The 25,430-nt window shown below is 31.8% G+C and overlaps 1 protein-coding gene across 1 annotated transcript; it reads right to left on the reverse strand.

The window, feature by feature from the left end:
- Positions 1 to 5,538: 5,538 nt before the first annotated feature.
- Positions 5,539 to 5,937, reverse strand: LOC120090867 (uncharacterized mitochondrial protein AtMg00810-like). Its single transcript, XM_039048568.1, has one exon. The coding sequence runs from the start codon at positions 5,935 to 5,937 to the stop codon at positions 5,539 to 5,541; it is 399 nt and encodes a 132-aa protein (XP_038904496.1).
- Positions 5,938 to 25,430: the final 19,493 nt, after the last annotated feature.

Here is a 25,430-nt window from a genome sequence, read left to right on the forward strand (position 1 = left end):
GAGACATATATTCTTTAGGAAATTTCATGGCATCATAAATGTTGAAAGATTTTACCTCTCCATCAAATTCTACTGACAAAGACCCTTTATCTATATCAATTCTTGTTTTTGCAATTTTCATGAAGGGTCTACCAAGTAAAATATTAGAGAAGAAGTTGAGTATGGTTCATCCATTTTTAAAATGTAAAAATCAATAGGAAAGATTAATTCTCCAACTCTCAACAAAACATCTTCTACTATGCCTAGGGGTTGAATATATGACCTATCCGCTCATTGTATGCAAACATTCGTTTTTTGTAAGCCATTCAGCTTAAGATCTTCCTAGACATGAAAAGGCATGGCATTTATTGATGCACCTAGGTTGAGCATGGCATGAGTGATAATTCTATCTTTTATCTTACAAGGCATGTCCTTTTTTAGCAAAGTAGACACGTTTTTGCTAACATTACTCTCTCATCTTCTTTCCCTTTCCTTTTCTTAGTACATAAGTCTTTTAAAAATTTAGCATACCTAGGTATTTGTTGTATTTCATTAAGCAATGAAATATTAGTTTTTGCCTTTTTAAACATTTCAATTAGCTCATGGTCAATATCTTCTACCTTAGGTTTTGCTAGTCTACTAGGGAAGGGGGCCTTAGGTACATATTGATCTACATTAGGGGGGAAAGTAGTTACGTACCTCAAAGAAGATGGGAGATTCCTCATATTCTTTTACCTTGTTATCATGATCAATTACCTTTTTAGGCTTCTTGGGAGTTGGTTGAACTAGGCTAGCTACTTGGGAAAAAGAAGCAATTTCCTTACCGCTTCTTACAGTGATTGCGCTTACATTTACATGCTCTGGTTGAGTGAGGAGCTTTCTTGATGACTTACTCTCAAGCTTGCTTACCACAGTTGCTAGTTGCGTGATTTGTGTGCCCAAGTTTGAAAAGCCTTGCCTTGTTTCTTGTTGAAAGATTTTGTGTCTTGTTAAAGTTGTTTTGTTTCTTTTTGAAGTTGTATATTGTTCTTTTGCAAATTGTGTAGTTCCTATTGAAATTTTAATGAATGGTCAGCAAGAGATTTAACTACATCCTCGAGGGACATACTTGAGAAGCTTGAAGAAGATTGGTTAAGGTTCTCAAATTGCCCTTGGGATCCCCACTTGAAATTTAGGTGATCTCGCCACCCTTGGTTATAAGTTTGCCAATGGGGGTTGTACTTCCTTTGAAAACTTCCTATTGCATTAACTTGAGGTTGACCATGTGGGCAAGATTCCGAAGCATGTCCAACCACTCCACATGCTCCATATGTTTTAATTTGAGGAAGCCCACATTGACCAACCTGAGTGAAAAGAGAAACTAGATTAGATACTTGAGTTTTCAACTCATTAACCTCTTTAGCTTGAACAACATCATATTCTAGAGTCCTTGATCCAAAGTTCTATGAATTCTCTGCCATAGTTGATATTAGTTGACTAATTTTAGTGGATATTTTGTTAGCTAAAGCTCCACCGGCGGCTACATCAATGTTGCTCCTGTCAGATGGAAGCAATCCTCAATAGAAATATTGAATAAGATATTGGTTAGAAATTTGATGATGGGGAAAGGAAGCACAAAGTTGCTTATACCTTTCCCAATGCTCATATAAGGACTTTCCTACCAATTTCTTTATAACATATATTCCTTTTTTTAATATTATTAGCCTTAGATGTAGGGAAAATTTTTTATAAAAACTTTTTCTTAAGACCATTCCACGTGATGATCGATCTGGCCAGCAAGTAGTACAACCAATCCTTAGTCACATCCCTCAAGGAGAAGGGGAAGGCCCTAAGATTAAGTTGTTCTTGCGTTACCCCATATGGGTGCATATCGTCACATGCCAAATGGAATTCTTTCATCTGTTTGTGTGGGTCCTCAGATTAAATCGAAAAGTGGGTAAGAGATGAACTAAACCGTGTTTCAATTTAAATGGTACCATAGTCTCTGGGTACACTATACATAACGGTTGTTGAGTGTAATCCGGTTCGGCAAGCTCTCTTAATGTTTGCTTCCTTGCTTCACCCATCATGTTTGTTTATATTGGTTCCTCTTGTTAACTGATTCTTCAAATTCTCATTCTTCTCTTATTATTCTTTCCCTTCATAGTCTCTTTTCCCTACTGTCAATATCTATAACAAAATCACAAAGCATGCTCCAAGAGGAACAGGTCATGCACAAAAGGAGAGTTCAATGAAACTAACAATTTTTTGTTTTTTTTTTTAATTTCTTTTTCTAAGAAAAAGGAATTCAAGGATTTTTAAAGGCTATTGCACGGTTCCCCGGCAATGGCGCCAATTTTTTTGGTTTAAAATAGGTGTTGTTAGTTCTATCTTATCCAAAACAAATGAAATTTATAATATCCTAACTACAACTAGAACTAGCACGTAGCAATGGTGGAGTAAGAGGTTGATCAAGAGAGAAGTAAGAAAGATTATGAGATAAGATTCAATTGAAAATGAAATCTTGGAGATTTTATGTAAACTAGGCAATTCTATCATTGACTTACCAAACAATCATGCAATTAGATTATTCAATAGTTCATTAAGAATAAATTCCCTAATTCCCTAATTAGCTACGTTGACAATTAACCCTAATCTAGGTTTTAATTGCTTCCTAAAGACATTTCACAATTAATCCCTAAATTGCATTAAACTGAGTTTTTTTTTTAACTATTCCAACTCTTGAAATCAAAAGACTGAAAATTTATCATTGATTGCATGAAGGTTATGAATTAATAGGTTCTTTAAAGAAAAGAGGAAAAGAAATCCACATTTTCTATCAAGACTACTAATTCTGGCAACCCTAATTATAAATTTGTTATAGAACTATGTAATTTTTGCATACAAAAATTGATTAATTTTGAGTTGTCAGTTCATTCTTAATCAATTTTATTCTAAATATCAGCAAGAACATTAAAAAGAAAGTAATGACATGAAAGAAATTTCAAGAAAAAGTCTCAAAGTGCCAATCTACATAATTCCCCAAGAAAAAGATTACCTACTCATGGACAATGAAATTCTTCAAGAAATCCATTGATAGTTGCATAATTGGTACAAGGATTGAATTTAAATTGATTGAATCTCTCCAAAATTTACAAGAATAGCTCTGTAAATTCGAAGTCTCTCACTAAAAGTTTAAGTTTTTCTTCCTTCCCTCGATGAAAATAAAACAACAAAATTTACATCAGCAGACATAGCGTTGCGACGCCAAGACCAGTGTTGCAACGCTAAATCGTAGAAAAGTCAAGAAGCGTTGGGTTAACATTGCAACGTTGTGTTGATACTTGGTTGAGCAAGGCGCACACGCGCGCGGACTATTCCATTAATATTTGGAACGTTGCAACCCTGGGTCAAGCATTGCGACGCTGTCCTGTTTTACAGCAAATAGATACATTCTGTCTTCAAGCGTCGAGCTAGTATCAGGCTCAGCGTTGTAAGGAGTGTCGTGATGCTGCAAGTATTGCTGAAGAGTGTTGAATTGTTCCTCTTAAAGGGCAAAGTGGTAGTTCATCATGGGTCTTTTTGTTAAGTGATCTTTTGGTGTTATTTGGCTTGAAGTAGCTCAAAATCTTCCGAATTAGCTTTGTTGAGTCGGGATTGGAGTTTGCCTATAAAATAGACATTGTAAGCAAACAATAATGATAGAATTTAGGGTTTTATCATAGAAAAGATAGTCTTTTACAAGACCTATCACTACCCTACTATGTCTTTGGGAGGATCAAGGATTTTGGGATCCTTCTTTAGTAAAGGAATTAGAGCTTATGAGAGGGGATGGATGGAGAATTTTAAGAGAGTAGGGAAAATTTTCTACCGAGTGAAGTTGCTTTTGCACAAAAAAAAAAAAAAGAAAAAGAAAAAAAGAAAAGAATGTTCTATAAAAAAAAACTCTTTTTTCTACAACAATTGGAGTTATGCCCTCACCCATGATCCACTCTGTACGGACTTATTTCCCTTTTTCCTATTATTTATTTCATATTATTATTAATTAAATATATATTCAATCAAATTTAATATATATAAAATAATTAAATAAATAATAAGAATTAATTAGTTAACAACTAATTAATTAATATCACATATTATTAATTGTGCATGTAAATTATATAAAATGCATATCTCTCTTTTGAGTTTTAATATGAATTCAATTCATATTAGTATTCAAATCTTATTTTTTCACATTATATAGTTTTAATAATAAATCTTATTTATAATTAACTATATAGTATATGTCATTATATATTATACTTTATATTAATCCTTATTAATTTAAATTATTCCAAAATTAATTGATCATTGTTTTACCCTTAGTGAGCTAGCAGAGGGGCCTAATGGATCTACAGATTAGAAACTCCAATGATTTGAGATTAATAAATCAAATTATTTAATTAATATAATCAACATTCATTAATTGTGAGTCACTTCACTAAAGAGCCACAACTGCACTTTTTGCACTATAGATATATTTCTCTGACCATGGATATAACCAATCATCAATAAGTCGATCCTTCACGAATTGCTCGTAATTACAGTTGGGTCTTTATTGAACTATAAGTCGATCTTTCATGAATTAGTCATCAACTGTGAGTCACTTCACTAAAGACCCACAGCTGCAATCTTTACACTATAAATATATTTCTATATCCATGGATATAACAAGTCATCAATAAGTCAATCCTTCAAGAATTGCTCGTAATTACAACTGGGTCAAAGTATTATTTTACCCCTATAATTACATCTATCTTCTTAAGTTTCATTGATTCTCTAATGAACAACTTGTTACGATCCTACTATAAACAAATCCCTCTTGGGACAATGAGAGGGAAAGCCCCTTGTTCAAGACTCGGAGTTAGCACTTAAGAGAGCATTCATCTATTTTTCCTTAAAGTAGGAAGGAGTGAACTCCATCTTGTGTAGTTATATTCCTAGCTCCCTACTCGAACAAATCCCCACAATAGTAGGTTTAATGGGTCGGCGACCCGGGCCACTCTCACTTATATAGATTAAAGGATTTCCCTCATAGAAAGAAATCCATAACTCACTCAAGATTGAGATCGAGTTACCTATGGTCATCCTATGAAATGTTAATCTTTTCAATTAACAATGCTATGAGATTAATCATTTATTGGTCTAGTCTTATACAAACTATTTGTACATGATACCCCTACTCACAAAGTGGGCCATATTTGTAGGATACCCTTACTCTTTGTACAGTATTTGGATCAAATCGTTTATAACACTTACAAGTTTTGTAACACTTACAAAGTGGGCCATATTCGCAGTGTCACCAAGATAAGGTACCCAACCTTATCCATATACTGCAGACTTTTTAGGTTATTGCTTGAACATGATCCACTTGTATGTCTACCACATATTATTCAAGCTACATAAAATAACCTAGGATCTTAGTTTATTGGATTGAGTTAATGCATTCTAAATTTCGAATAAAATACTGTTTATTTTATTAAATAAATAATTTGTACTTAAAAATTTAAAACTATAAGATCCACGAGATTTAGGACGTTAATTCCAACAAGAATCAGAGGAATAAAGAAGGTCATAGTCCACTGTCCCACTAATGTATTTTAGGATCTGTTTAACAATTGTTAGAGGATTTGTCTTTGGATTAGACTGATATCTAGCACATACGCCCACATCGTAAGCAATGTCTGGACGACTAGCTACTAAATACAGTAGACTTCCAATCATGCTTCTGTATAAGCTTTCATCAACATTTATAGCATTGGAGTCTTTGGTAGGTTCTGCATGAGTTGAAGCTGGAGTGTGTTTGGGACTAGCGTTTTCAAGGCCAAACTTTTGAAGCATGTTTCTAGCATACTTACTTTTGGATATAAATATCCCATCAGAGAGTTGTTTACCTTGAAGACCAAGAAAATATATTAGCTCTCCCACCATGCTCATTTCGAATTTAGTTTTCATCTGATGAACAAACTAATTTATTAGAGATTGTGGTGATCTGCTAAATACAATGTCATCAACATATATCTAGGCAATTATAAAATCTCCTACTATTCTCTTTATCAACAAGGTTTTATCAAAACTCCCTCTGTAATATCCCTTATATAACAAGAATTATGTTAATCTCTCATACTAAGCTCTTAGGGCTTGCTTTAATCCATAGAAGGCTTTCTGAAGTCTGTAAACATGTTGAGTACATGACGGGTCTGTAAACCCCTTCAGTTGTTTAACATAAACCTCTTCATTCAGCATACCATTCAAAAAGACGCTTTTAACATCCATTTGGCACAATTTAAATTTGAGCATACAGGATACTCCAAGAAGTAGATGAATAGCATCCAATTGAGCCACATGGGCAAAGGTCTCATCAAAGTCAACATCTTCCACCTGAGTGTATCCTTGAGCAACAAGTCAAGCTTTATTGCAAGTGACAGTTCCATGTTCATCGGATTTATTTTTGAAGATCCATTTTATTCCAATAACATTTGGATACTGTGACGAGGAACTAATTCTCATACCTCATTTTGTTGAAATTAACTTAACACTTCATGCATAGCATTCGTCAAAAATTCATCTTTCAGAGCTTCATCGACGTTCTTTGGCTCGATAGGAAAGGTGAAATAAACGTTCTTGATCAGTTTGAGATAGTCCACTTTCTCGTTTTTGCAAGTACGGACAATTGTATTTAACTCACTAATTATGTTACTGAGAGGATAATTCTTTTGAGCACGACTGGATATAGGAAACATCTCGTTCTCTACACCAATCAGTTTAGAATTATCACTTTCACACACATTGTTGCACGATGGAATGGGGGAACTGATGTCACTAGCATCGAGAGCAACATAAGAAGTATCGTTATGATCTTCATAATTTTTACAGGAATTCTCAGTATTTTGAAAGTCATCAACTACGACATTAATGGATTCCATAACATTTCAAGTGCGCTTCTTAAAAAAACGATAAGCACGACTGTTAGATGAGTACCCTAGAAATATACCTTCATCAGCTTTAGTATCCCATTTCTTTCTAGAATCTCGATCTGAGAGAATATAGCAGGTACTCCCAAACACATGAAAATACTTAACATTTGGCTTGTTACCTTTCCAAATTTCGTAGTTTGTACTTAGAGTGCTAGGCCGAATAGAGATTTGGTTTTAAATATGACAAGCTGTATTCAAAGCTTTAGCTTGAAAGTGTAGAGGCACACGTTTTCCATGCAACATAGTTCTTGCCATTTCCTAAAGAGTACGATTTTTCCTTTCAACAACATCATTCTATAGAGGGATTGTAGGAAAAGAGAACTCATGTTGAATACCTTCTAAGTTACAAAAGGTTTCAAATTGAGAGTTTTTGAACTCTTTACCATGATCAGTCCTAATCCTCACAATTTGTGGCTCTTATTCTCTTTGAAGTTAGAGACTTAACATCTGACAGACTTGCAAAGTGTCTGGTTTTTCTCTGACCACGTGAATCAGACAAAGTTATCAACATACACAAAAGAATATAATTTACCCCTTAAGTTTTCCACCTAAATCAACCCCATCAGATCTATGTAAAGCAATTCCATCACTCAATTGGTAGTACAAGATAGACCTTTCTTATGAGAAACTCTTACTTGTTTTCCAATTTGACAGTCACCACACACTGCATCTCCACCTCCAAATAAGATGGGTATCCCAAGAATGGCTTTTTAGGATACAACCCTCTTTATAGGATGGAGATTAACATGTCCTAACTGCTTATGCCAAGGAGCAACATCATTGTTTCGTGCTATGTGACAGACATCAAAACAAATGTTAGGAGTCCAGAGATAACAGTTATCAGATGAGCAGATACTTATCATGATACTCACATTGTCTACATTGGTCACAAAGCATTTATCTTTAGAGAAATTTACCGAATGACTCTGATCACATAGTTGACTTATACTAATTAAATTTGCAGTAAATCCTTCAACAAGGATAACACATTTTAAAGAGGGAAGACCTGGATACGACAGTTTACCTTTACTGAGAACCTTGTTGCTCCGTCTCCAAATGTAACATGACTAGAACCATGGAGTTGAATATTTTTAATAAATGATTTCACACCTATTATGTGTCATGAGCACCCACTATAAAAGTATCAGTCCTTTTTTGATAAGGCACGAAGAGAGGTGAAAGAAACATGGCATCTATGATCAATTTTACTATGATTCTTTTTTATCCTCCATTCTATTTTGGATTTCTAAACATATCTTCCTCGGGTAGGAACCTGGGATAATTCTACCATAGCTTGTCACTCATTCTTCCTGTTAATTGATAACAGTAAGGTCAAATATGACCCTCCTTCCCACAGTAGTGACAAACCCACTTGCTTTTTACTAACTGATTCTAGGGGATTGATGTTCCTTCACTTGCTTTAGACAATGACTCAGACATCTGAGTATCTTTGATAGGAATGAACCTTTTAAAGAGGGAGAATTCTCCTTTTTAGAGACGATTCCCAGACTTGTTGAATTGAGTGCCTCGTTTATCTGAGACCTTCTTTCCTAAGGATAGAATTTTGTTGAGATCATCTATGTCAGAATTGAGCATCCGAACAAATTTTTTGACATAATCTCAAGGTCAGCCTTGATAACATATAACTCTTTCTTTAGGTTAGAAATGGTGCTTGGCAGACAACAGTTGACTTCGATCAGATTCTCAATTCTCTCTTTTTGAACATCTAAAGTTTTTTAGTCATAAAGCCACATCTGAAAAACTTCCTCATAGGACAATTTGTCATGAGAAACAGTAGCTTTGTCGATCTGGGATTTTGAAGTAGAATCATCAAGACAGGATGTCTTATAGTCTTCAGGACAGATAAGGAGACTTCCTATAAGAGCACGCACTTCATCGTCTGGCTCATTACTAGAGTCTGTTTTCTCATCTTAGAAGGTAGTCGAGAAACATTTTTTCTGCCTTCTAAGAAATTTAGGACATTTAACCTGGAATTACCCAAGTTCTTCACACTTATAACACTTGAAGTTTCTTTCGCGAAGACCTTGACCACTATTGCCTTCTTTGTCGCTTTAAGTTTTTTTGACAAATTGATTTCCCTGTCTAGAAATATTATGATTGTTGTTGTTATTCATGTCTATGTCATGAGATGGAACATAGGGACCACGAGGGTTGATCGCTTGTCCCATCGTCTGAGAGTTTTGTCAAATTGTTTTGTCAAGAGAGATATAGATTCTGTTAGATTCTCATAAGACTCTTTGACTTTGCTTGACGATCCATCATCATTCACTAAAGATTGCAAGGCAATTCTTGTGACCTTTTTTTGTCATCAAAGGAAATTTCAAATGTATATAGAGAACCAAATAGTTCATCAATTTTCATGGTGCTAATATCTTTCACATTTTCAATAGTAGTAACCTTCATGTCGAATCTTTTAGGTAAAGATCATATCACTTTACGAACCAGTTTCTCTTCTGAAATTTTTTCTCCAACAGTAAAATATTCATTAGTGATATCGAGAACATTAAATTCCGCAGCACTCTCATTATCATGCATTTTTAGAGATTCAAATTGGGTTGTCAAGAGCTGCAACCTTAGCATCTTTACTTTTGATGTTCCTTCATAGGCCACAATAAAAATCTCCCACACCTCTTTTGCAATAACACACGTATTGATTAACCTAAAAATGTTTTATCGACACCATTGAAGATAGCATTTAAGGCTCGCGAGTTTCTAAGCGATGCTTGAACTTCCTCTTCAATCTAGCTCTTTTCAGGCTTTTGACTAACAACCCTATCTTTGTCAATAACTGTAGGATGTGACCAACCAATAAGAACCACCTTCCAAGACTTGCTGTCTATAGATTTAAGGAAGGGATCATTTGAGCCTTCCAAGTTTGCCCCATTCAGAACTAGTGGATGTGTAGTAAATCCACCTTCCCTGATCGACTCCATTGAGGACTCAATGAACAAGAAAAAAACCCCTTCTGATATCAATTGGAAAAAGTTAATCACAATAATACCACAAGCTAGTAAAATGGCTATTAACAAAAGTAAAGGCAAACAGACCGAAGTAAAGAATAAGGGAGATGCACACAGAGACTTGTTAACTCAGTTTGGTGAAATTACACTTACATTTGGGAGGCTTTTGACCTAAGTGAAAAGAAATCGTAACTTAGTTTTTACAATATACACTTAAACTAAGATTACATATGGTCAGTTTTCTCATTACTGAATACTAGTGAGCAAGTTAGGCTCCTCTTAACACTGATACTGCTTACGATGAGTCTGCAGATTTAGGCTCCCCCTAAATGTGATGCCGCAACAATGACTTCATCCCCTTTTCACCTGCTAGCTTAGTTGAATGAACACTCAACCAACACTCTACCACAGCAAAACTACTTGGTCAGCCCAAGCTTCAAAGAACCGCCCTGTTTCTTACTCTAATTAAGTAGTAACACCGAACACGTGAAATCCGTTTGAATTAAAATGAATTAGTTCACACTGGCAAGAAATGCGGCCTACCCTAAAACCACACCAAAAGCACAAATAAAAACAAGCCTCATAAGGCAAAAAATGCCACCAACGACAACAAATCAAACAAGGAAAAGATCATCCTAGCAAATCTGCTACCAATAAAGAAAGAATGTTGATACCAAGTCAGAGGCAAAAAATCCAACGAAATAAAAGAAAACATTATCAACCAACCAACACCGTAACAATTTCACCTCAAAATTTAATTGATGTAAGTTTTTTTTTTTAACCATCCAAAACTTTCATAATTTTCACATCATTTCACCTCGGAATATTCCTAAACTTTATATTATTTTGTAATTTGTTTCCATTTCTTTTTTAAATATTTGCTCTTACATCAACATTTTACACTAACATTTACAATAAAAATCCAAATATTATCTTACTTTATAGAAATTGTGATTAAAATTTGATCAACTATATTCTAATTAACCTGTAATCGAAGTTCCATTAACTAATTATAACAATTTCTATCAATTTTCGTAATATTTTCCGAAATTCCATCGATGTTTCCATAAAATCGGGACCTCGATATTTTCATGGACATTGATATTTCGAAACTTGCTTATTTCAAATGAAATCTATCATAAATATATATTCCTTTTTTGATATAAAGAGTTAAAAAAATCCAGTTGATTTAAAAAAAATGAATTTAAAGTTGAATTCAAGACAGTATGTGGAGTTAATAACCAAACCTTTAACTTCGAAGTCAAATTAGGAGAGGGAAATGAAAAAGGAAAAAAGTAACACTAAATTTCTAAATACTTTGAAATTACGATAATTTGAGTTGAAGGCACCAAATGCATATATATAGTTTAAGTTGAAATTTTAAAGGGTGATACAACTTTCAGTTTTAAGTCAAAAAAATTCTTAAATTTTAATTTTGTGTTTCAATAGATCCTTGAGGCCTTAACCCACTCAACATTTTTTCTTAAGAAAATTCTGTTGTTCTATTAAATATAAAATTCAATTTTATTTTAATAGTCTTCGAGGTTTTCAATTTTGTTTAAAAATAAAGAAATTTAGAATTATAAATAGTCAATGGGAATCATGTGATAGGTTTCATTCCAAGACGCCCACTTGATTTTAGTTTAATTTTATCTAAAATCATATTACATATTTTAATTATTTGAAAATTTCTATTTCGATAGTCCATGTGAAAGTTTCCATTTATTTCTCACTTGATAAAATAATAATAGTAATATTTTTTTTATTTTAATCTTTATATCTTATACTGTTATTTAACTTGGTGATCACCTTTGATTTAAATTTGATTTACATAATTTTTAAATATTCAATTTAGTTCTAAGTCTTAAATCACCGATTAATCCAAAAGTTTAAGCTAATAGGCGAAGATAAATTTAAAACTACATCGTTCGACATTCCTAGACTTGAAATATGTGAAAGGCCTAACAAGTGGAAATTAATTTTAGTGAGGGAGGAAATAACGTTGCAAGGGCTAGAACATAAGACCTATTTGAACCATCTACTTTGATACTATCTTAAATTATCGATTGGCCCAAAAACTTAAATTAATGGGTGAAAACAAATTTAATATTACATCGTTCAATCTAAGTACTTTTGTTTAGTCTCTCAAAAGACCTCTTCTTATCTATTGTCTCCATTAGAAATATATATAATATAAAACATTTAAGTAAGCATCAACTTAGTGTATATAAGACACAATTAAAGAAAACTATAATTTACAAAATTTATTGAAACGTTTAGAGAGATTTACCAAACCATGAAAATCATACCGATTATTGAGAATCTTTAAATATTAGAGTCCCAAATAGAATCAACCATACATTATAAAGGTGGAATCCATTATTATTTTATCATATATATTAAACAAATAGGGTGTTGAAATTTTGATTGCTAATTAAAAATAAGAAGGGAACAATGATGAAATTGGGATGGTTGACTTAGAAAATGTTTAATTTAACAAGATGAGATGAGGTTGAACCTAAGATGTGTACTCCATAAATATGATCTCCTTCACACAAAAAACTAATTAAGGTCTCATAAGCTAAAATTTAGAATTAACTTGAAAGAAGAACAATGGCAGGAATAATGAAGAAGATCCAAGAAACAGTGCACAGCCATGAGAAGAAACACAATGGAGAAGATGGAGAAGGAGGTGGGATTGTGGAGAGGATGAAGGAGAAGATCCATGGTTACAAGGAGAAGAAGAAAGAGAAGAGGAAGCAAAGGAAGGAGAAAAAAACCAAACAACAACAAGAAGAAGATGGCGACGATAGTAGCGACGACAGCGATAGCGACGACAGTGGCGTTAGCGCTTCCTCCTTCTGATTTGTTCTATTTTTCAATTCGTTTTTCTTTTTGAATATCATCGATATGGAGATGAAACTTGAACTTGCTACTTTTTAGAATAAGTAGAAATATTTCGATGGCTAAGTTATGCCTATGTTTGCCTTTTACCTGAGTTCATAAGCCTTAAAACTTCCTGTGTATGGGAATGATTTTGTGAGGGTTAGAAGTTTCTATTGTAACTATTTTTTTGTGTTTGGCACAATAGATTGTCATTAAATCATAATAGATTGTCATTAAATGCATTAAAATCAGATATCCATTTTTAATAAAACAATGTTTATTGGGAAATTATTTCATATATCTAGAATATTTCTTACATAACCAAAATATATCTCATAATTTTTTATAAGTTGAATGCTACTATTTAAAAAAAAAAAATCATACCATATTGTTAATAGAAAAAGAAAAGTTATTTCCCTTAACAATTAATATAGCAGACAAAATATAAGATTTTAAATCGATATTTTATAAAATTATAAATTATTAAAGTAAGTTCTAATTCAAGTCTATTTTAATTAATATATATCTAAAATAAAATAATTTAGTATTTATTTACCAAACATTATTACAATTTGTTAGGGTCTAAAATTAAAATTTATCAAACATTAATTTGCTGATTGCACAATTATGAACCATTATTTTAAAAATTATAGTGACCTCAAACTATATTTCAAAATGTGTTTTAATCATTAATCGTTGGAGTTTCAATTTTGCTCATTTGTGGTTTAACAATTTTTTTTTTTTTTTTTTTGAACAAATGTTGGGAATAGTAGATGATAGACTTACAATGCATGACATGATACATCGTTATTTATTTGTTTATTTATTTATTTTTGATAAAAAGAAATTAAAGAAGTTGAAGCTCTGACTTCGAGATTTATAATACAAGATATATGCTTTGGTGTGCTATGCTCTTACGATCAGACGTGACACTTAAGGAATATTTGTGGACTTATAATAGAATGGGTTTGGGTTGTAATGTATTCCAAAATCCAGGTTTGGATGGAACATTTTGGACCCAATTTATAATATTAAGGGAAAATGAGGTATATAGCAGTAATTATGCTATCATTGGGAAAAATAGCAAAAGGTGGAATACTTTTGAATTATAGAAAAAGGCATGGATAGCATTTGAATCCAACTTTTTGAAATCTTAAAATTCCAATGTAATTAATTTGACATCTGTATTAATGAGACTGTAATTAATTGTTCAACTATATATCCCAATAAACTTTCAACGCCAACTAACACCATTATTTCAAGCGGATAATTTTTCATAAATCTCATGATTTAAAAGTTGTTTTGAATTTATGTATCAATTTTAATAATTAGTTTGAATATTCAATCTTCTACAACAACTAATTTTTAAATCTTAGTTTGAAATTTAAAATATCATATTATCTTATTTTTAAATTTTTTCTATGTTTATCTTATTTTGGATATTTTAAATCTTATATTATATTAATTTTTCTAACTAACTTTTTATATTTATTGTAGATTTTCTCTTAATCATAATTAAATCATACATTTTATAAATTTTTTTTTTATGATTATCTTTATTATAAATTTGTTTTAAACATGGAATGTAAAAAAAAAAAAAAAAAAAAAAAAAAAAAAAACTCATTTTTATTAATTAGCTTTTTTTTATTTTGAATCATATTATTTTTTGTTTTAAAGATTCCATTGGGAAGAATAGCAAAACAAAAATTTCATCAAATCTATAGCAAATACAGTCTCACATGTATTCTCATTTTTCTTTAACCCTTCCCTTTATTTTTAGTTACACTGCAACTAATTCTGCCATTTGCAGATTTTTTTAGCATAAATCTTCATTTTCTCCTATATTATCTCCATACACTTTTCATTTTTTAATGTAATCTTTTTTTAAAAATCGAACGTAATCTCTTTTTTTTTTTTTTCAATTATCATATTTGATCTTATCTTCAATTTCAATTTTTATTTTGTCTAATTTTTCAATTTTATCTTTTTCTTACTGATTTTATTTTTTATTCTCAATTGACAACAAATCAACTTTGGAGGTTTGACTTAACCGATCAAATCCACGTATAAGATGAAAGGAGCAGAGTTTCTTTCTTTCCAAGGTAATTCCTATCGAGTCATTGTGAAAAGGTAAGCGAAGCATATAGACGGTGTTGGTATTAACCTGGTTGCCTTAGGGGTCTTATACCACCTTGACCGATTCGATCAAGGATGTACCATCGTCGAACATTGTTTGTTTATCTTCTATTCATGAGATCTCCACAATTGACATAAATGCCATGATTGGTTAGTAATTTCAATTGGCAATTTTTAATTGGGATTTTCATACTCCAATCTAAATCGGCCCCTTTCTTCATTAATCTAATTATTTAGATAAAGGTTTTATCAATCCAGCCCTCACTTTCTAAACTAATATTTTGGTCTAGAACCAATAAAAAAATATTGTTACTGAATTTTGGATAAATTTAAAAGCAATGTAGATGATTTGGTTAGGCGATTTTCAATTATAGTGTATTTGTTTTTAAGTCTATTGTATTTGTTGGGCATAGTTTGGGAACTAATTTCACTGTATTTATAAGTCACATAAATATCTATCAAAAGTATCGTCAAAAACTTTCAAAAGATTTTTGATGACTAGAAAACCTTAATCGGTGTAATTAATCTTTAACTCTAAAATGCCCCATCTAAATTTTCAGTTAAGCTGCAACTAATTCTGCCATTTGAAGATTGTTTAGAATAAATCCTGATTTTCTCCTAAATTATCTCTCTACACTTTCGAATTTTAAATAACGAATGTAATTTTTTTAAAAAAAATCGAATATAATTCAAATATCATGTTTGATCTCATCTTCAATTTCAAATTTTTTATTTTATCTAAATTTTCAATTTTCAACTATTTCTTACTGGTTTTATTTTTTGTTCTCAATCGACGACAAGACTAATTTAGAGGCTTGACTTAATCAATCAAATCTATTGGTGCATAGATGAAAAGTTCGACTTAATCGACCATCAACTAAAAGTTCAAGTCCCAAAGTCTCTTCTTTCCAAAATGATTCCTATCGAGCCATTGTGAAAAGGCATATGGAAGGTGTTGGTATTAACCAGTTTGCCTTGGAGGATTCTATTCATGACCGCATAATTATTGGCGGAGGAACCGATTTTGGAGAGGAAAATGGCGGCAACTTTGTTGGAAAAGAGGTTGGTGCAGAGTCTGACCAACTTTATAGATGTTTGTTTTAATTACAATGTAATTATGTATATTTCTTAATAAATTATTTGCAATTTCATTTGTATGGCCGGGGTAGTTTAGACTTTTATAAATTTGTTGAAATTTTATTTTAAATTTGTTTTGCTATTTTTACAAATGAAAAGTTAAAATCTATTATTCTTCTTGTTAGCCCTAATATTAAACTCATATTATTCCGACGGTTTTCAATTCAATCCTCTTTCCCACCGTTTTTACATTCCGTGATCTCATTTTCGTTCCACTCTTCACTCTTCATGTATTCCAACACTCCTCTAATTTTTATTAATTCTGATTACATTCAAACCTCCCAAAGAACCCTTAGTTAAAGAGAAGGGTCTAAACTTCTATAGATTTTTAAAAAGTTGTCTAAATTTCAAAATTTCTTCCTACACTAGTCTAATATTTCATTGGAAAAAAAATGTTTTCAAAATTTTCATTATTTGGAGAACAAAATCTAAAAATAGTTTTTTTTAAAAAAAAAAAAAAAACAGCTGTCAAACGAATGTTGATTAAATTCATTTGCATGAAAAAGTAAAAAATTAAAAAAATTAAAAAAATTAAAAAAATTAAAAAAAATTAAAAAATTAAAAAATCTTGATTCGATGCCAAACATACTCTTTTCTAAAGAATAAAACAAACATTTAGGAAAAAAAAAAAAAAAAAAGGAAGAAACCATTTATTAGCATGTGAAAACTTTATTTAATCAATTATTTGGTAAAATAAATTATTTATTAATCTATATTGAATCACATTTTTAATTTATTCTGATGTGTAAAAGTAGATAGACAAACTTTTGGATTTAGTTCTCCAAAAAATCTATCCGCTTTCTTAATTATTTCTCGTGAATCTCAAATTTATCATTTCATATTAACATACTTCTCACATTCATTATTCAAGAGATTTTGGTTTATTCAAATTTTTTATACAATTATTTTTTAAAAACTTTTATCAAACAATTGATAAATTTACCGAACACTATAATAATTTTTTTAGTCTAAAATTAAAATTTACCAAATACTACTTTACTTTATTTCAAATAATCCTAAGCTAAGCCGTAATGAAGTTGTAATCTCCACCAGAAAGACGTGAAACAATTGTTTAAAAGATCAACATGTTGCTGTTATTGGGTATTTGTATTTGTCATTTGTAAAATTTATATTTTTAAAATATTATTTATATCCTTTTCTCTAATAGCTATTCACACAGAGTGGAAAATTTTTCAATTTACACATCTAGAACTTTAGAATGATATTTATCAATTTAAACCCTGAACTAATAGTTGTATTAATTTAGATCTTAAATTTCTGTATGTGTATCAATTTACATCCTTTTTCGACTTATTTAATCAAAAATAGCATGTTAAACATCTACACTATCGTCTGGATATAGATGAAAACATATCGGGAGATCATCTCCTAACATCCATGATCTAGTTAGGAGAATATTCGAGAAATGGACGTCGAGAGTCATACTCCCGACGTGGAACACCAACTTGTCGGGAGAGTTTACTCTCGACGAGGTATATACGTCGTCGAGAGTATATATCTCTCTACGAGGTCAACAATACGTCAGAAGTTCTCCCATCTCTCCCAACGGTTTCAAGGCCATTGAAAGATTGAATAACCAAATGGATGTCCTCGTTAGAATCTCTTGCGACTGTGTACCCCATCGGGAAATACACCCACTCCCAACGTTGTCATCCAGAGATTGGACCTGTTTTCTTTTTAATATTCCTATAAATGGTTTATTTATTATTTCTTTAATTTTGATCCGCATAGCCAAAAATTGAATCCAAATCAACAATTCATTAAGGAAATCTAAAGTTTTCACATTCATCGAAATTAAACAAAGTCATCCATAATATTCTTTGCTACATAAAAGAGGGAGAAGTACACTAGATAATATTATTTACATATACATATAGTAGTCCATAAAAATATATCTTGAGGAACATATAGGCGAAAGTGTGATGGTCAATATTTTAACTTAAGAGATAGTTGGATAATTTTTTTTTTTTTAGTTAATTTTTTCTTTGGAAGGGAATTTGGAAATTAAAAAGGGGAAGGATTATATATATGCATATATTTACTTGGGAACTTGGTTTTGGAGAGGGAAAAGGAGAGTGTGACATATATTAAGTTTATATTATGAATATTATAATAATAAATAGATATCTATTACTTAGTGTCTCAAAAATCACGTGTCACCCTTCATGTTGTCTATATGCCTTGTAATTATTTATGTTTGGTTTCCATGTAAGTTCATATTCTACTTGTCACTGCCTATAAATAGTGGCATTTGGTGGATCTTAAAATCACACATACATTGGTGAGAATGCTACTTCAAAATTCCGCTAAGTTTCATATTATCTAATTTTGTAATTTTAGTTATTTTATTTTATATTTTATTTTATTTATTTATTTATTATTATATAAATATATTATTATTCTATATTTTCTCCATATCTATGTTCCCATTGTGCTCCACAAATTCATAACACATTATCAGCACGAGCTCATGTCGTTTCTCCTGTTAAAGGTAGGTCTTAAAGGTATGTCGATTTTTTCCTCTTTGTTATAATTAATAAATTAAATGTTGTTTTACATATAATGTTTGATGCGGGAGGAAACTTTAAATTTGTTTTGTTTACGTTAATGGTTAAGCATTGATGGTCATGCATTAATGTGAAGAATATGCATTATGTGTTAATCGTGTATGTGATGACCATGCGTTCTTGTCACAAGTTTTCTTGCTCTCTCACCAAGTATAACGAGATCACAAGTTTCTCGGGATGATCCAGGGTCAAACACGAGGACTTGCAACTAAAAGATGATTGTAAAGTAATGTGTTTGAGGCGGAGAATAAAAATAAAAAGAAAGAAGTTGATTACTTTGCGCTACTCATACTTCTAGCTAAACAGACCGAACAATTGAAGTTTGACTATGAGAATCGGTAGAGATGCAATAACTGTTAATGCGTAATAAAATGCATGGAGAAGTAGAGTTGTGGATATGATATCACCAAGTCCTTAAGTTTGGATGCAAGAGTAATCCCAGCTTGCCACACTAACGCATCACACACCTTTCGGTGGTTAGCCACATGCTTATATCTCAATAATGCATGGTTGCATTGAACATATGGTTATTCCTATCTCTAGGAACACTGCTTACTTTGCTTAGTGAGTTTCACTACTTACCCTCTCGAGCAGTTGTTTATAGCTATTCTGCTCATAGACAAGCATTGTGATAGCCTCGCACTAAGCAAATAGGATTGATTCACTATACTCGTTCAACGCACACCTCTCAGTCGTTTGCTACATGCGTCATATCTCTATGTCGCGTGATTGAGTATATGATAACTCTTGCAATCTGCACTTAACTCATTGCGGTGAAAGAAAAAGATGATAAAGTAGAACAAGATGATAAAAATGATGTTGAAGGAATTAAAGAGATGCATTGATTACAAAATGTATTAATGTCTTAAGCTAAAATGTAATACAATACAGAGGTGAGAAGAGAGATGGATGACTAGATATAGGCAATCTCTTGCTTCCATCAAATGTGTGTCAAGGTTGCCGATGGTGCAATGGATGAGCGGTGGAGTAGTCCCTCTTGAGATCTCTCAAAGACTTTCTTGCTCATGCTCTCGTCTATGATCACAGGAATTTGCCCAAGGCAGAAGTCTCGGATACTTTGAACTTGGGTTTCAAGGCTCTATTTATAGAGTTCAAACGTTGACAGCTTTGGTGCTCTGAATCACTATCATTCCTGTCGCGGTAGGTGAAATGTCATCATAATCTTATCTCTTTGATACTCTTGAGGTATGCGTTCATGATTGTTTCTTCTGAAGTATCAACGCATTCCACCCACTTTGCGATCATACTCCTATCATGGTAATCACTGTAGTTGCAGCATTTCATGAGACCAATTTGTCTTCATTAAGATCAATGTATGCAATCAACTTTGCGATGGTTTGGGATCAACGCATACAATCGATTCTTGCGACAACTACAAAATAGACATTTTGACGCAAAATAACACATGATATAGGGTTAGCAAGGATTTTTAATATTGATCAACGTAAGCTCATGATTCCACATGAATTCTTAGCAATATTAGTGCATGTCTTGCTGATTGACCCTTATATTCTAAATAAAATGCTGCAATAGCTTGTATTTCTACACGCTATCAATTATTTTACATATTTGATATATATTAAATTTATAATTATAAATATAATATTTTGTAATAGTGTTACTATGAAAAATATTACAAAATTACAATTTGTTGCATTTGATATTAATAGTAATAATTATTTGTTATTAGTGTTTGATGCCAAAATACACTTGGATACCATAAAAATATGATCATAAAAAAAAAAAAACTTTCAAAAGCTCGTCGTAAATGGATGCACTTGAGGCTCCAAAATTTTAAATCAATATGTTAGGGAAGACATTTTTCTACATTTTGAATATGCTCCTGTAGTAGCAATTTCGAGAGAAATATTTTTAAAGTATTTTGCACTCATCTAATGTCTTTTCATGGCTAAATGAAATAACGAGTTATTATTTGAAAAAAAAAATATATGAATCTCAGCCAATTAGAACAACAACATTCCTTGAAGTGAATGTTGTAAATTTTAAATCGTGGACGAAAAGTCATGAATCTCGACCAGCTAGAACAATAACATTCCCTAAAGTGAATACTGTGAATTTTAATAATTGTGGTCGAGATCGAGATCATGGTCAATGTCGTGACCGTGGTAGAGGAAGAAATAATTATTATTTTTCTGGTGGTTGTTCTAATCATTCAAATTTCAAAAGAACCACACAAAATGATTATCACAAAGGAAAAGTTTCACAAGATAAGAATTCAAAAACTGTTGAAAATAAATGCTTCCGATGTGGAATGACTGGGCATTGGCCACGTACCTGTCATACGTCAAAACACTTAGTTAATCTCTATCAAGCATCTCTGAAGAAAATAGAGAAAAATGTGGAAGCAAATTTTGCATAACGGGATAATGACATATTTGATGCATCCCATAGGACAAATATTGGATGTAGCAGACTTCTTTAAATCTTCTGAAGAGAAAATTGGCAGAATTGATGGAACATCAAGTGTTTTATTTGACTTTGAAAATATCTAGACTTAATTTTTTTTCTTTTCATGTCTATATTTTTTTCCTCGTAGTAGATGTTAACTTTTGTATATTCTAAATGTAACTTTTGTATATTCTAAATGTTGTTTTTCTTATTGTATTTTTCCTCCCAGTAGATGATAACCTTGGTATATTCAAAATGTTATTTTTCTTGGTATTTTCTTTTATTGAAGAAACCTGGATCATTTTCATATGTTGGGTGATTCAAAAATGAGTAAAGAAGATCTATGTCTGGCAGACAGTGCAATTACACATACAACACTTACAAGTAGGAAATATTTTTCTAAATTGACAATGCTGGAAGCAAAAGTCAATACGACATCAGATTCTATAAACCTGATTGAAGGCTTTGGAAAAGCAAATATTATTTTGCCTAGAGGAACAAAATTTACAATTGACAATGCATTGTTCTCTTGTCAATCAAAGAGAAATCTACTTGGTTTTAAAAATATATGTTGCAATGATTATCATATTGAGACTGATAGTAAGAATAATGTGGAATATTTATATATCATATCCACTGTCTCGAATGAAAACGTATATTGGAAGAGTTGTCTGCTTTATCTTCTAGATTATATTATACTTATATACGAGTAATTGAAACATATGCAACAATGAACCTGAAGTTTATGAATCTAGACATATTTACAATTTTGCATGACTGATTGAGTCATCCAGGATCTATAATGATGAAGAAAATTATTAAGAATTCAAATGGACACCCATTGAAAAACCAGAAAATTCTTCAAACTAATAAATTATCATGTGATACCTGCTCTTAAGACAAATTATTAATTAGACCATCACCAACTAAAGTGGAGACTGAATCACCTTCATTTTTAGAATAAATTCATGGCAATATATGGGGACCCATTAACCCACCAAGTGAACTATTTAAATGTTTTATGGTATTAATAGATACATTCAGTAGATGGTCACACTTGTGCTTATTATCAAGTTGAAGTCTTGTATTTGCAAGATTACTTGCTCAAATAATTAAAAAGCACAATTTCCTAATTATACAATTAAGACCATTCGTCTTGATAATGTTGACTATATCCCAAGCTTTTGATAATTATTATATGTCAATTGGGGTAAGTGTTGAACATCCTGTAGTTTATGTCATACACAAAATAGTTTAGCAGAACCATTCATAAAACATTTGCAGTTAATTGCTAGACCATTGCTTATGAGATCTAAGCTTCCTACATCTGTATGGGAACATGCTATTTTGCCTACAACATCACTTGTACGCATTAGGTCAGTATTTTATCATAAGTACTCACCATTACAATTAGCTTATGGCCATGAGCCAAATATTTTCCATCTAAGAATTTTTAGATGTGCAGTATATATTCCAATTGCTCCACTAATAGAGCTTGAAACGTACGTCCTTAATAAGCTTCAAACTTGATCAAAAGAAAATTTATATATATCGAACTACTTCTATTACTACTGAAACGTAGCAATAGTGGTAAGTCCAAGTCGTTCCGTAGGGAAGCGTGATTTGTTTCGTTAAGTTAATTTTCTAACTAGAGTAGTGAATGGAGGGTTTTGGTGTAAAAAAGATAAATGCGTGAACTTAAAATAAACGGGGTAAATGTAATCTAGAATAGCATTCTTTGCTAAAGCTTTTTGAACAGATCTAATACTTACATGATCAAGATGTGTATGCCACAACACAGTTTCATTTTGTTTAGAAATGATACAAACAACATTAGTAACATTAGGAGACTAAAGATAGTAATTGTTAGAGGAGCGCATACCTGTCAAGAAAAAAGCTCTGATATCATCTATAATAAGACATTTATCTTTATTGAAGTTAACATTCAGCCCCTAATCACATAACTAACTTATACTAATAAGGTTAATAATGAGCCCTTCAACCAGATTACATCTTCTAGTGGTGGGAGATCGGGATATTATAGTTTCCCTTTTCCAATGATTTTTCTAGTAGCACCATTACCAAATGTCACTTGCCCAGATATCAAAAATTTGAGATGTGTCATAAAATACTTCTCACCAGTCATATATCTATAACATCCACGGTCAAAGTACCAACCATCTTTTGAGGACTATCTACAAGATGTAAATACCATATTGCATATAACTCCTGCTTTTACACGTCACTCCTATTTTAGCATAGGAGTAAAGGGCTTTTGAACATTACTTTTGTTAACCTGTGTAGAGGGTAACCAAGATAAATTGTTATTAAAACCATACAATTTAACACAATAAGGTCTAACGTGACCTTTTTTTCCTACAATGATGACATATCCACACCCTCTTCGCATGTTTTACAAACTTCAGAGAGGATTTCAGAGCAGATGTTGAGGACACATGTGCTGACATTTGCTTCTGATCACATCCACCAGTAATCTTTTGTTTCCCCTTAAAAATAGACTAATCATCACGTCAAGATTGATGCCTTAAATCTCGTGGGTTTTATAGTTTGTAATTGTAATGTATAAAAAGTTTATTTATTTAATAAAATCTGAGGCATTTTATTTCACATTTAGTAGCATTAACCCACAAAACCAATAAACTAAAATCCAAGGTTGTCTTCGGTAACTTAAACATGGATGTGGAGACATACAATTGGATCATGTTGAAGAGACAACCTAAATGATCTGTAGTAGATAGATAAAATTGGGTACCTTATTTTGGTGACACTACAAATATGACCCGCTTTGTAGATGTTACAATTGTTAAAAATTACTACAAATGATCTGATCCTAATCATTCATGTGAAGATATGTGAGTGGGGATGTTTTATACAAAGAGTTTGTATAAAACCGGACCATGAAATGCTACTCTCACTATATAACACTGTTGATAGAAGAGACTTATATTTCAGCAGGATGACCATATATGACTTGACTTGTATCCTGACTGAGTTGTGAACTTCTACCTATGAAGGTGGTTCTTTGATCTACATGAGTGAGAGTGGCTAATGTCACCAACTAAAATATGCCTACCATTTTGAGGATTCATCTGATTGGAGAGTTGGGAACACAGCTACACAAAAAGGAATTCATTCCTTCTCTATAGTTAGAGTAAGTAGAGAAATTGTTCCCTTAAGGACTGATTCCGGGGATTGAACAATGTGGCGCCACACCCTCTTCTAGCACGAGAGGGGTTTGGTCATAGTTGGGCTATGACTTATTGTTCATTAGAGGGATCAGTGGTACTTAAGGAGTTAGTTGTAACTATAGAGGCAAAATTGTAATTTTGTCACAGCTGTACTTACAAGTAATTTGTGAAGGGTCAACGCACCATTGATTGATTATATCCAATGGACATAGAAATATACCTATAGTGCAAAGGGTGCAGCTGTCAGTCTTTAGTGGAGTGAGCGACAGTTAATGGTGATGGAGCAAACATGCATAAAGCAGAAGCAAACAGAATCATTAAGCATTCTAATTACACTTAATTTGAGTTCAAAAACATGCTTAAAGATGATTTCATATGTGTATACCTTTGTAGAATCACTCTTGGTCCTAGGTGAACTCCACGAATTTGATCTCCAAATCCTTAGTAGACCACCAAGAGGAGCTTATCTACTATTATCAGCCTTGGATTGAATGGTGAAAACTCTCAATTCAACTTAATTGAAATAGAGAGGAAGAGGGTTTGAGAAGTTTCAGAATTTTATGAGAAAATCCACTTGCATGATCATCAATTCTAAAAAAACTGAAGCTTTTATTCAGTCAATCCATGCAAGCACTATGTCTCAACACATTGACACTTCAAACTCGAGTTTAATGGGATATGGGTTAGAATGTGGAAAAATCCACTAAACTATTCAAAAATTGGATCTTTCCACTAACCACTTTCAAATCTAATTTAATTTAACTTAATCAAATTAAACGAAATTTTTCTAAATTTGAATTTTGATTTAATTTAAATAATTAATTAAATAATAATATAACATTAAATATTAAATTAATGAGACACCTAATTCAAACATGAATCTTATTCACGTGATTAATATTTAAATCAATATTGAAATATTTTAAACTCTCCAATTACGTTTAATTTTGATAATTTTAAATATTTAATTATATCAAATATAATTATCCAAACCCTAAATTGAATTTGAACATTTCAAATTCAAACCATAATTCTAATTTTGAATACTTCAAATTCAATCAATTTTCTAATCCAAGGTATAGTGTT

The sequence above is a fragment of the Benincasa hispida genome, chromosome 11, assembly GCF_009727055.1.
Source record: "Benincasa hispida cultivar B227 chromosome 11, ASM972705v1, whole genome shotgun sequence".
NCBI classification, from domain to species: domain Eukaryota; kingdom Viridiplantae; phylum Streptophyta; class Magnoliopsida; order Cucurbitales; family Cucurbitaceae; genus Benincasa; species Benincasa hispida.

Excerpts from the sequence above, each read along its gene's own strand:
- LOC120090867 (XM_039048568.1), bottom strand. The coding sequence starts at position 5,937 with ATGAGCATGGTGGGAGAGCTAATATATTTTCTTGGTCTTCAAGGTAAA.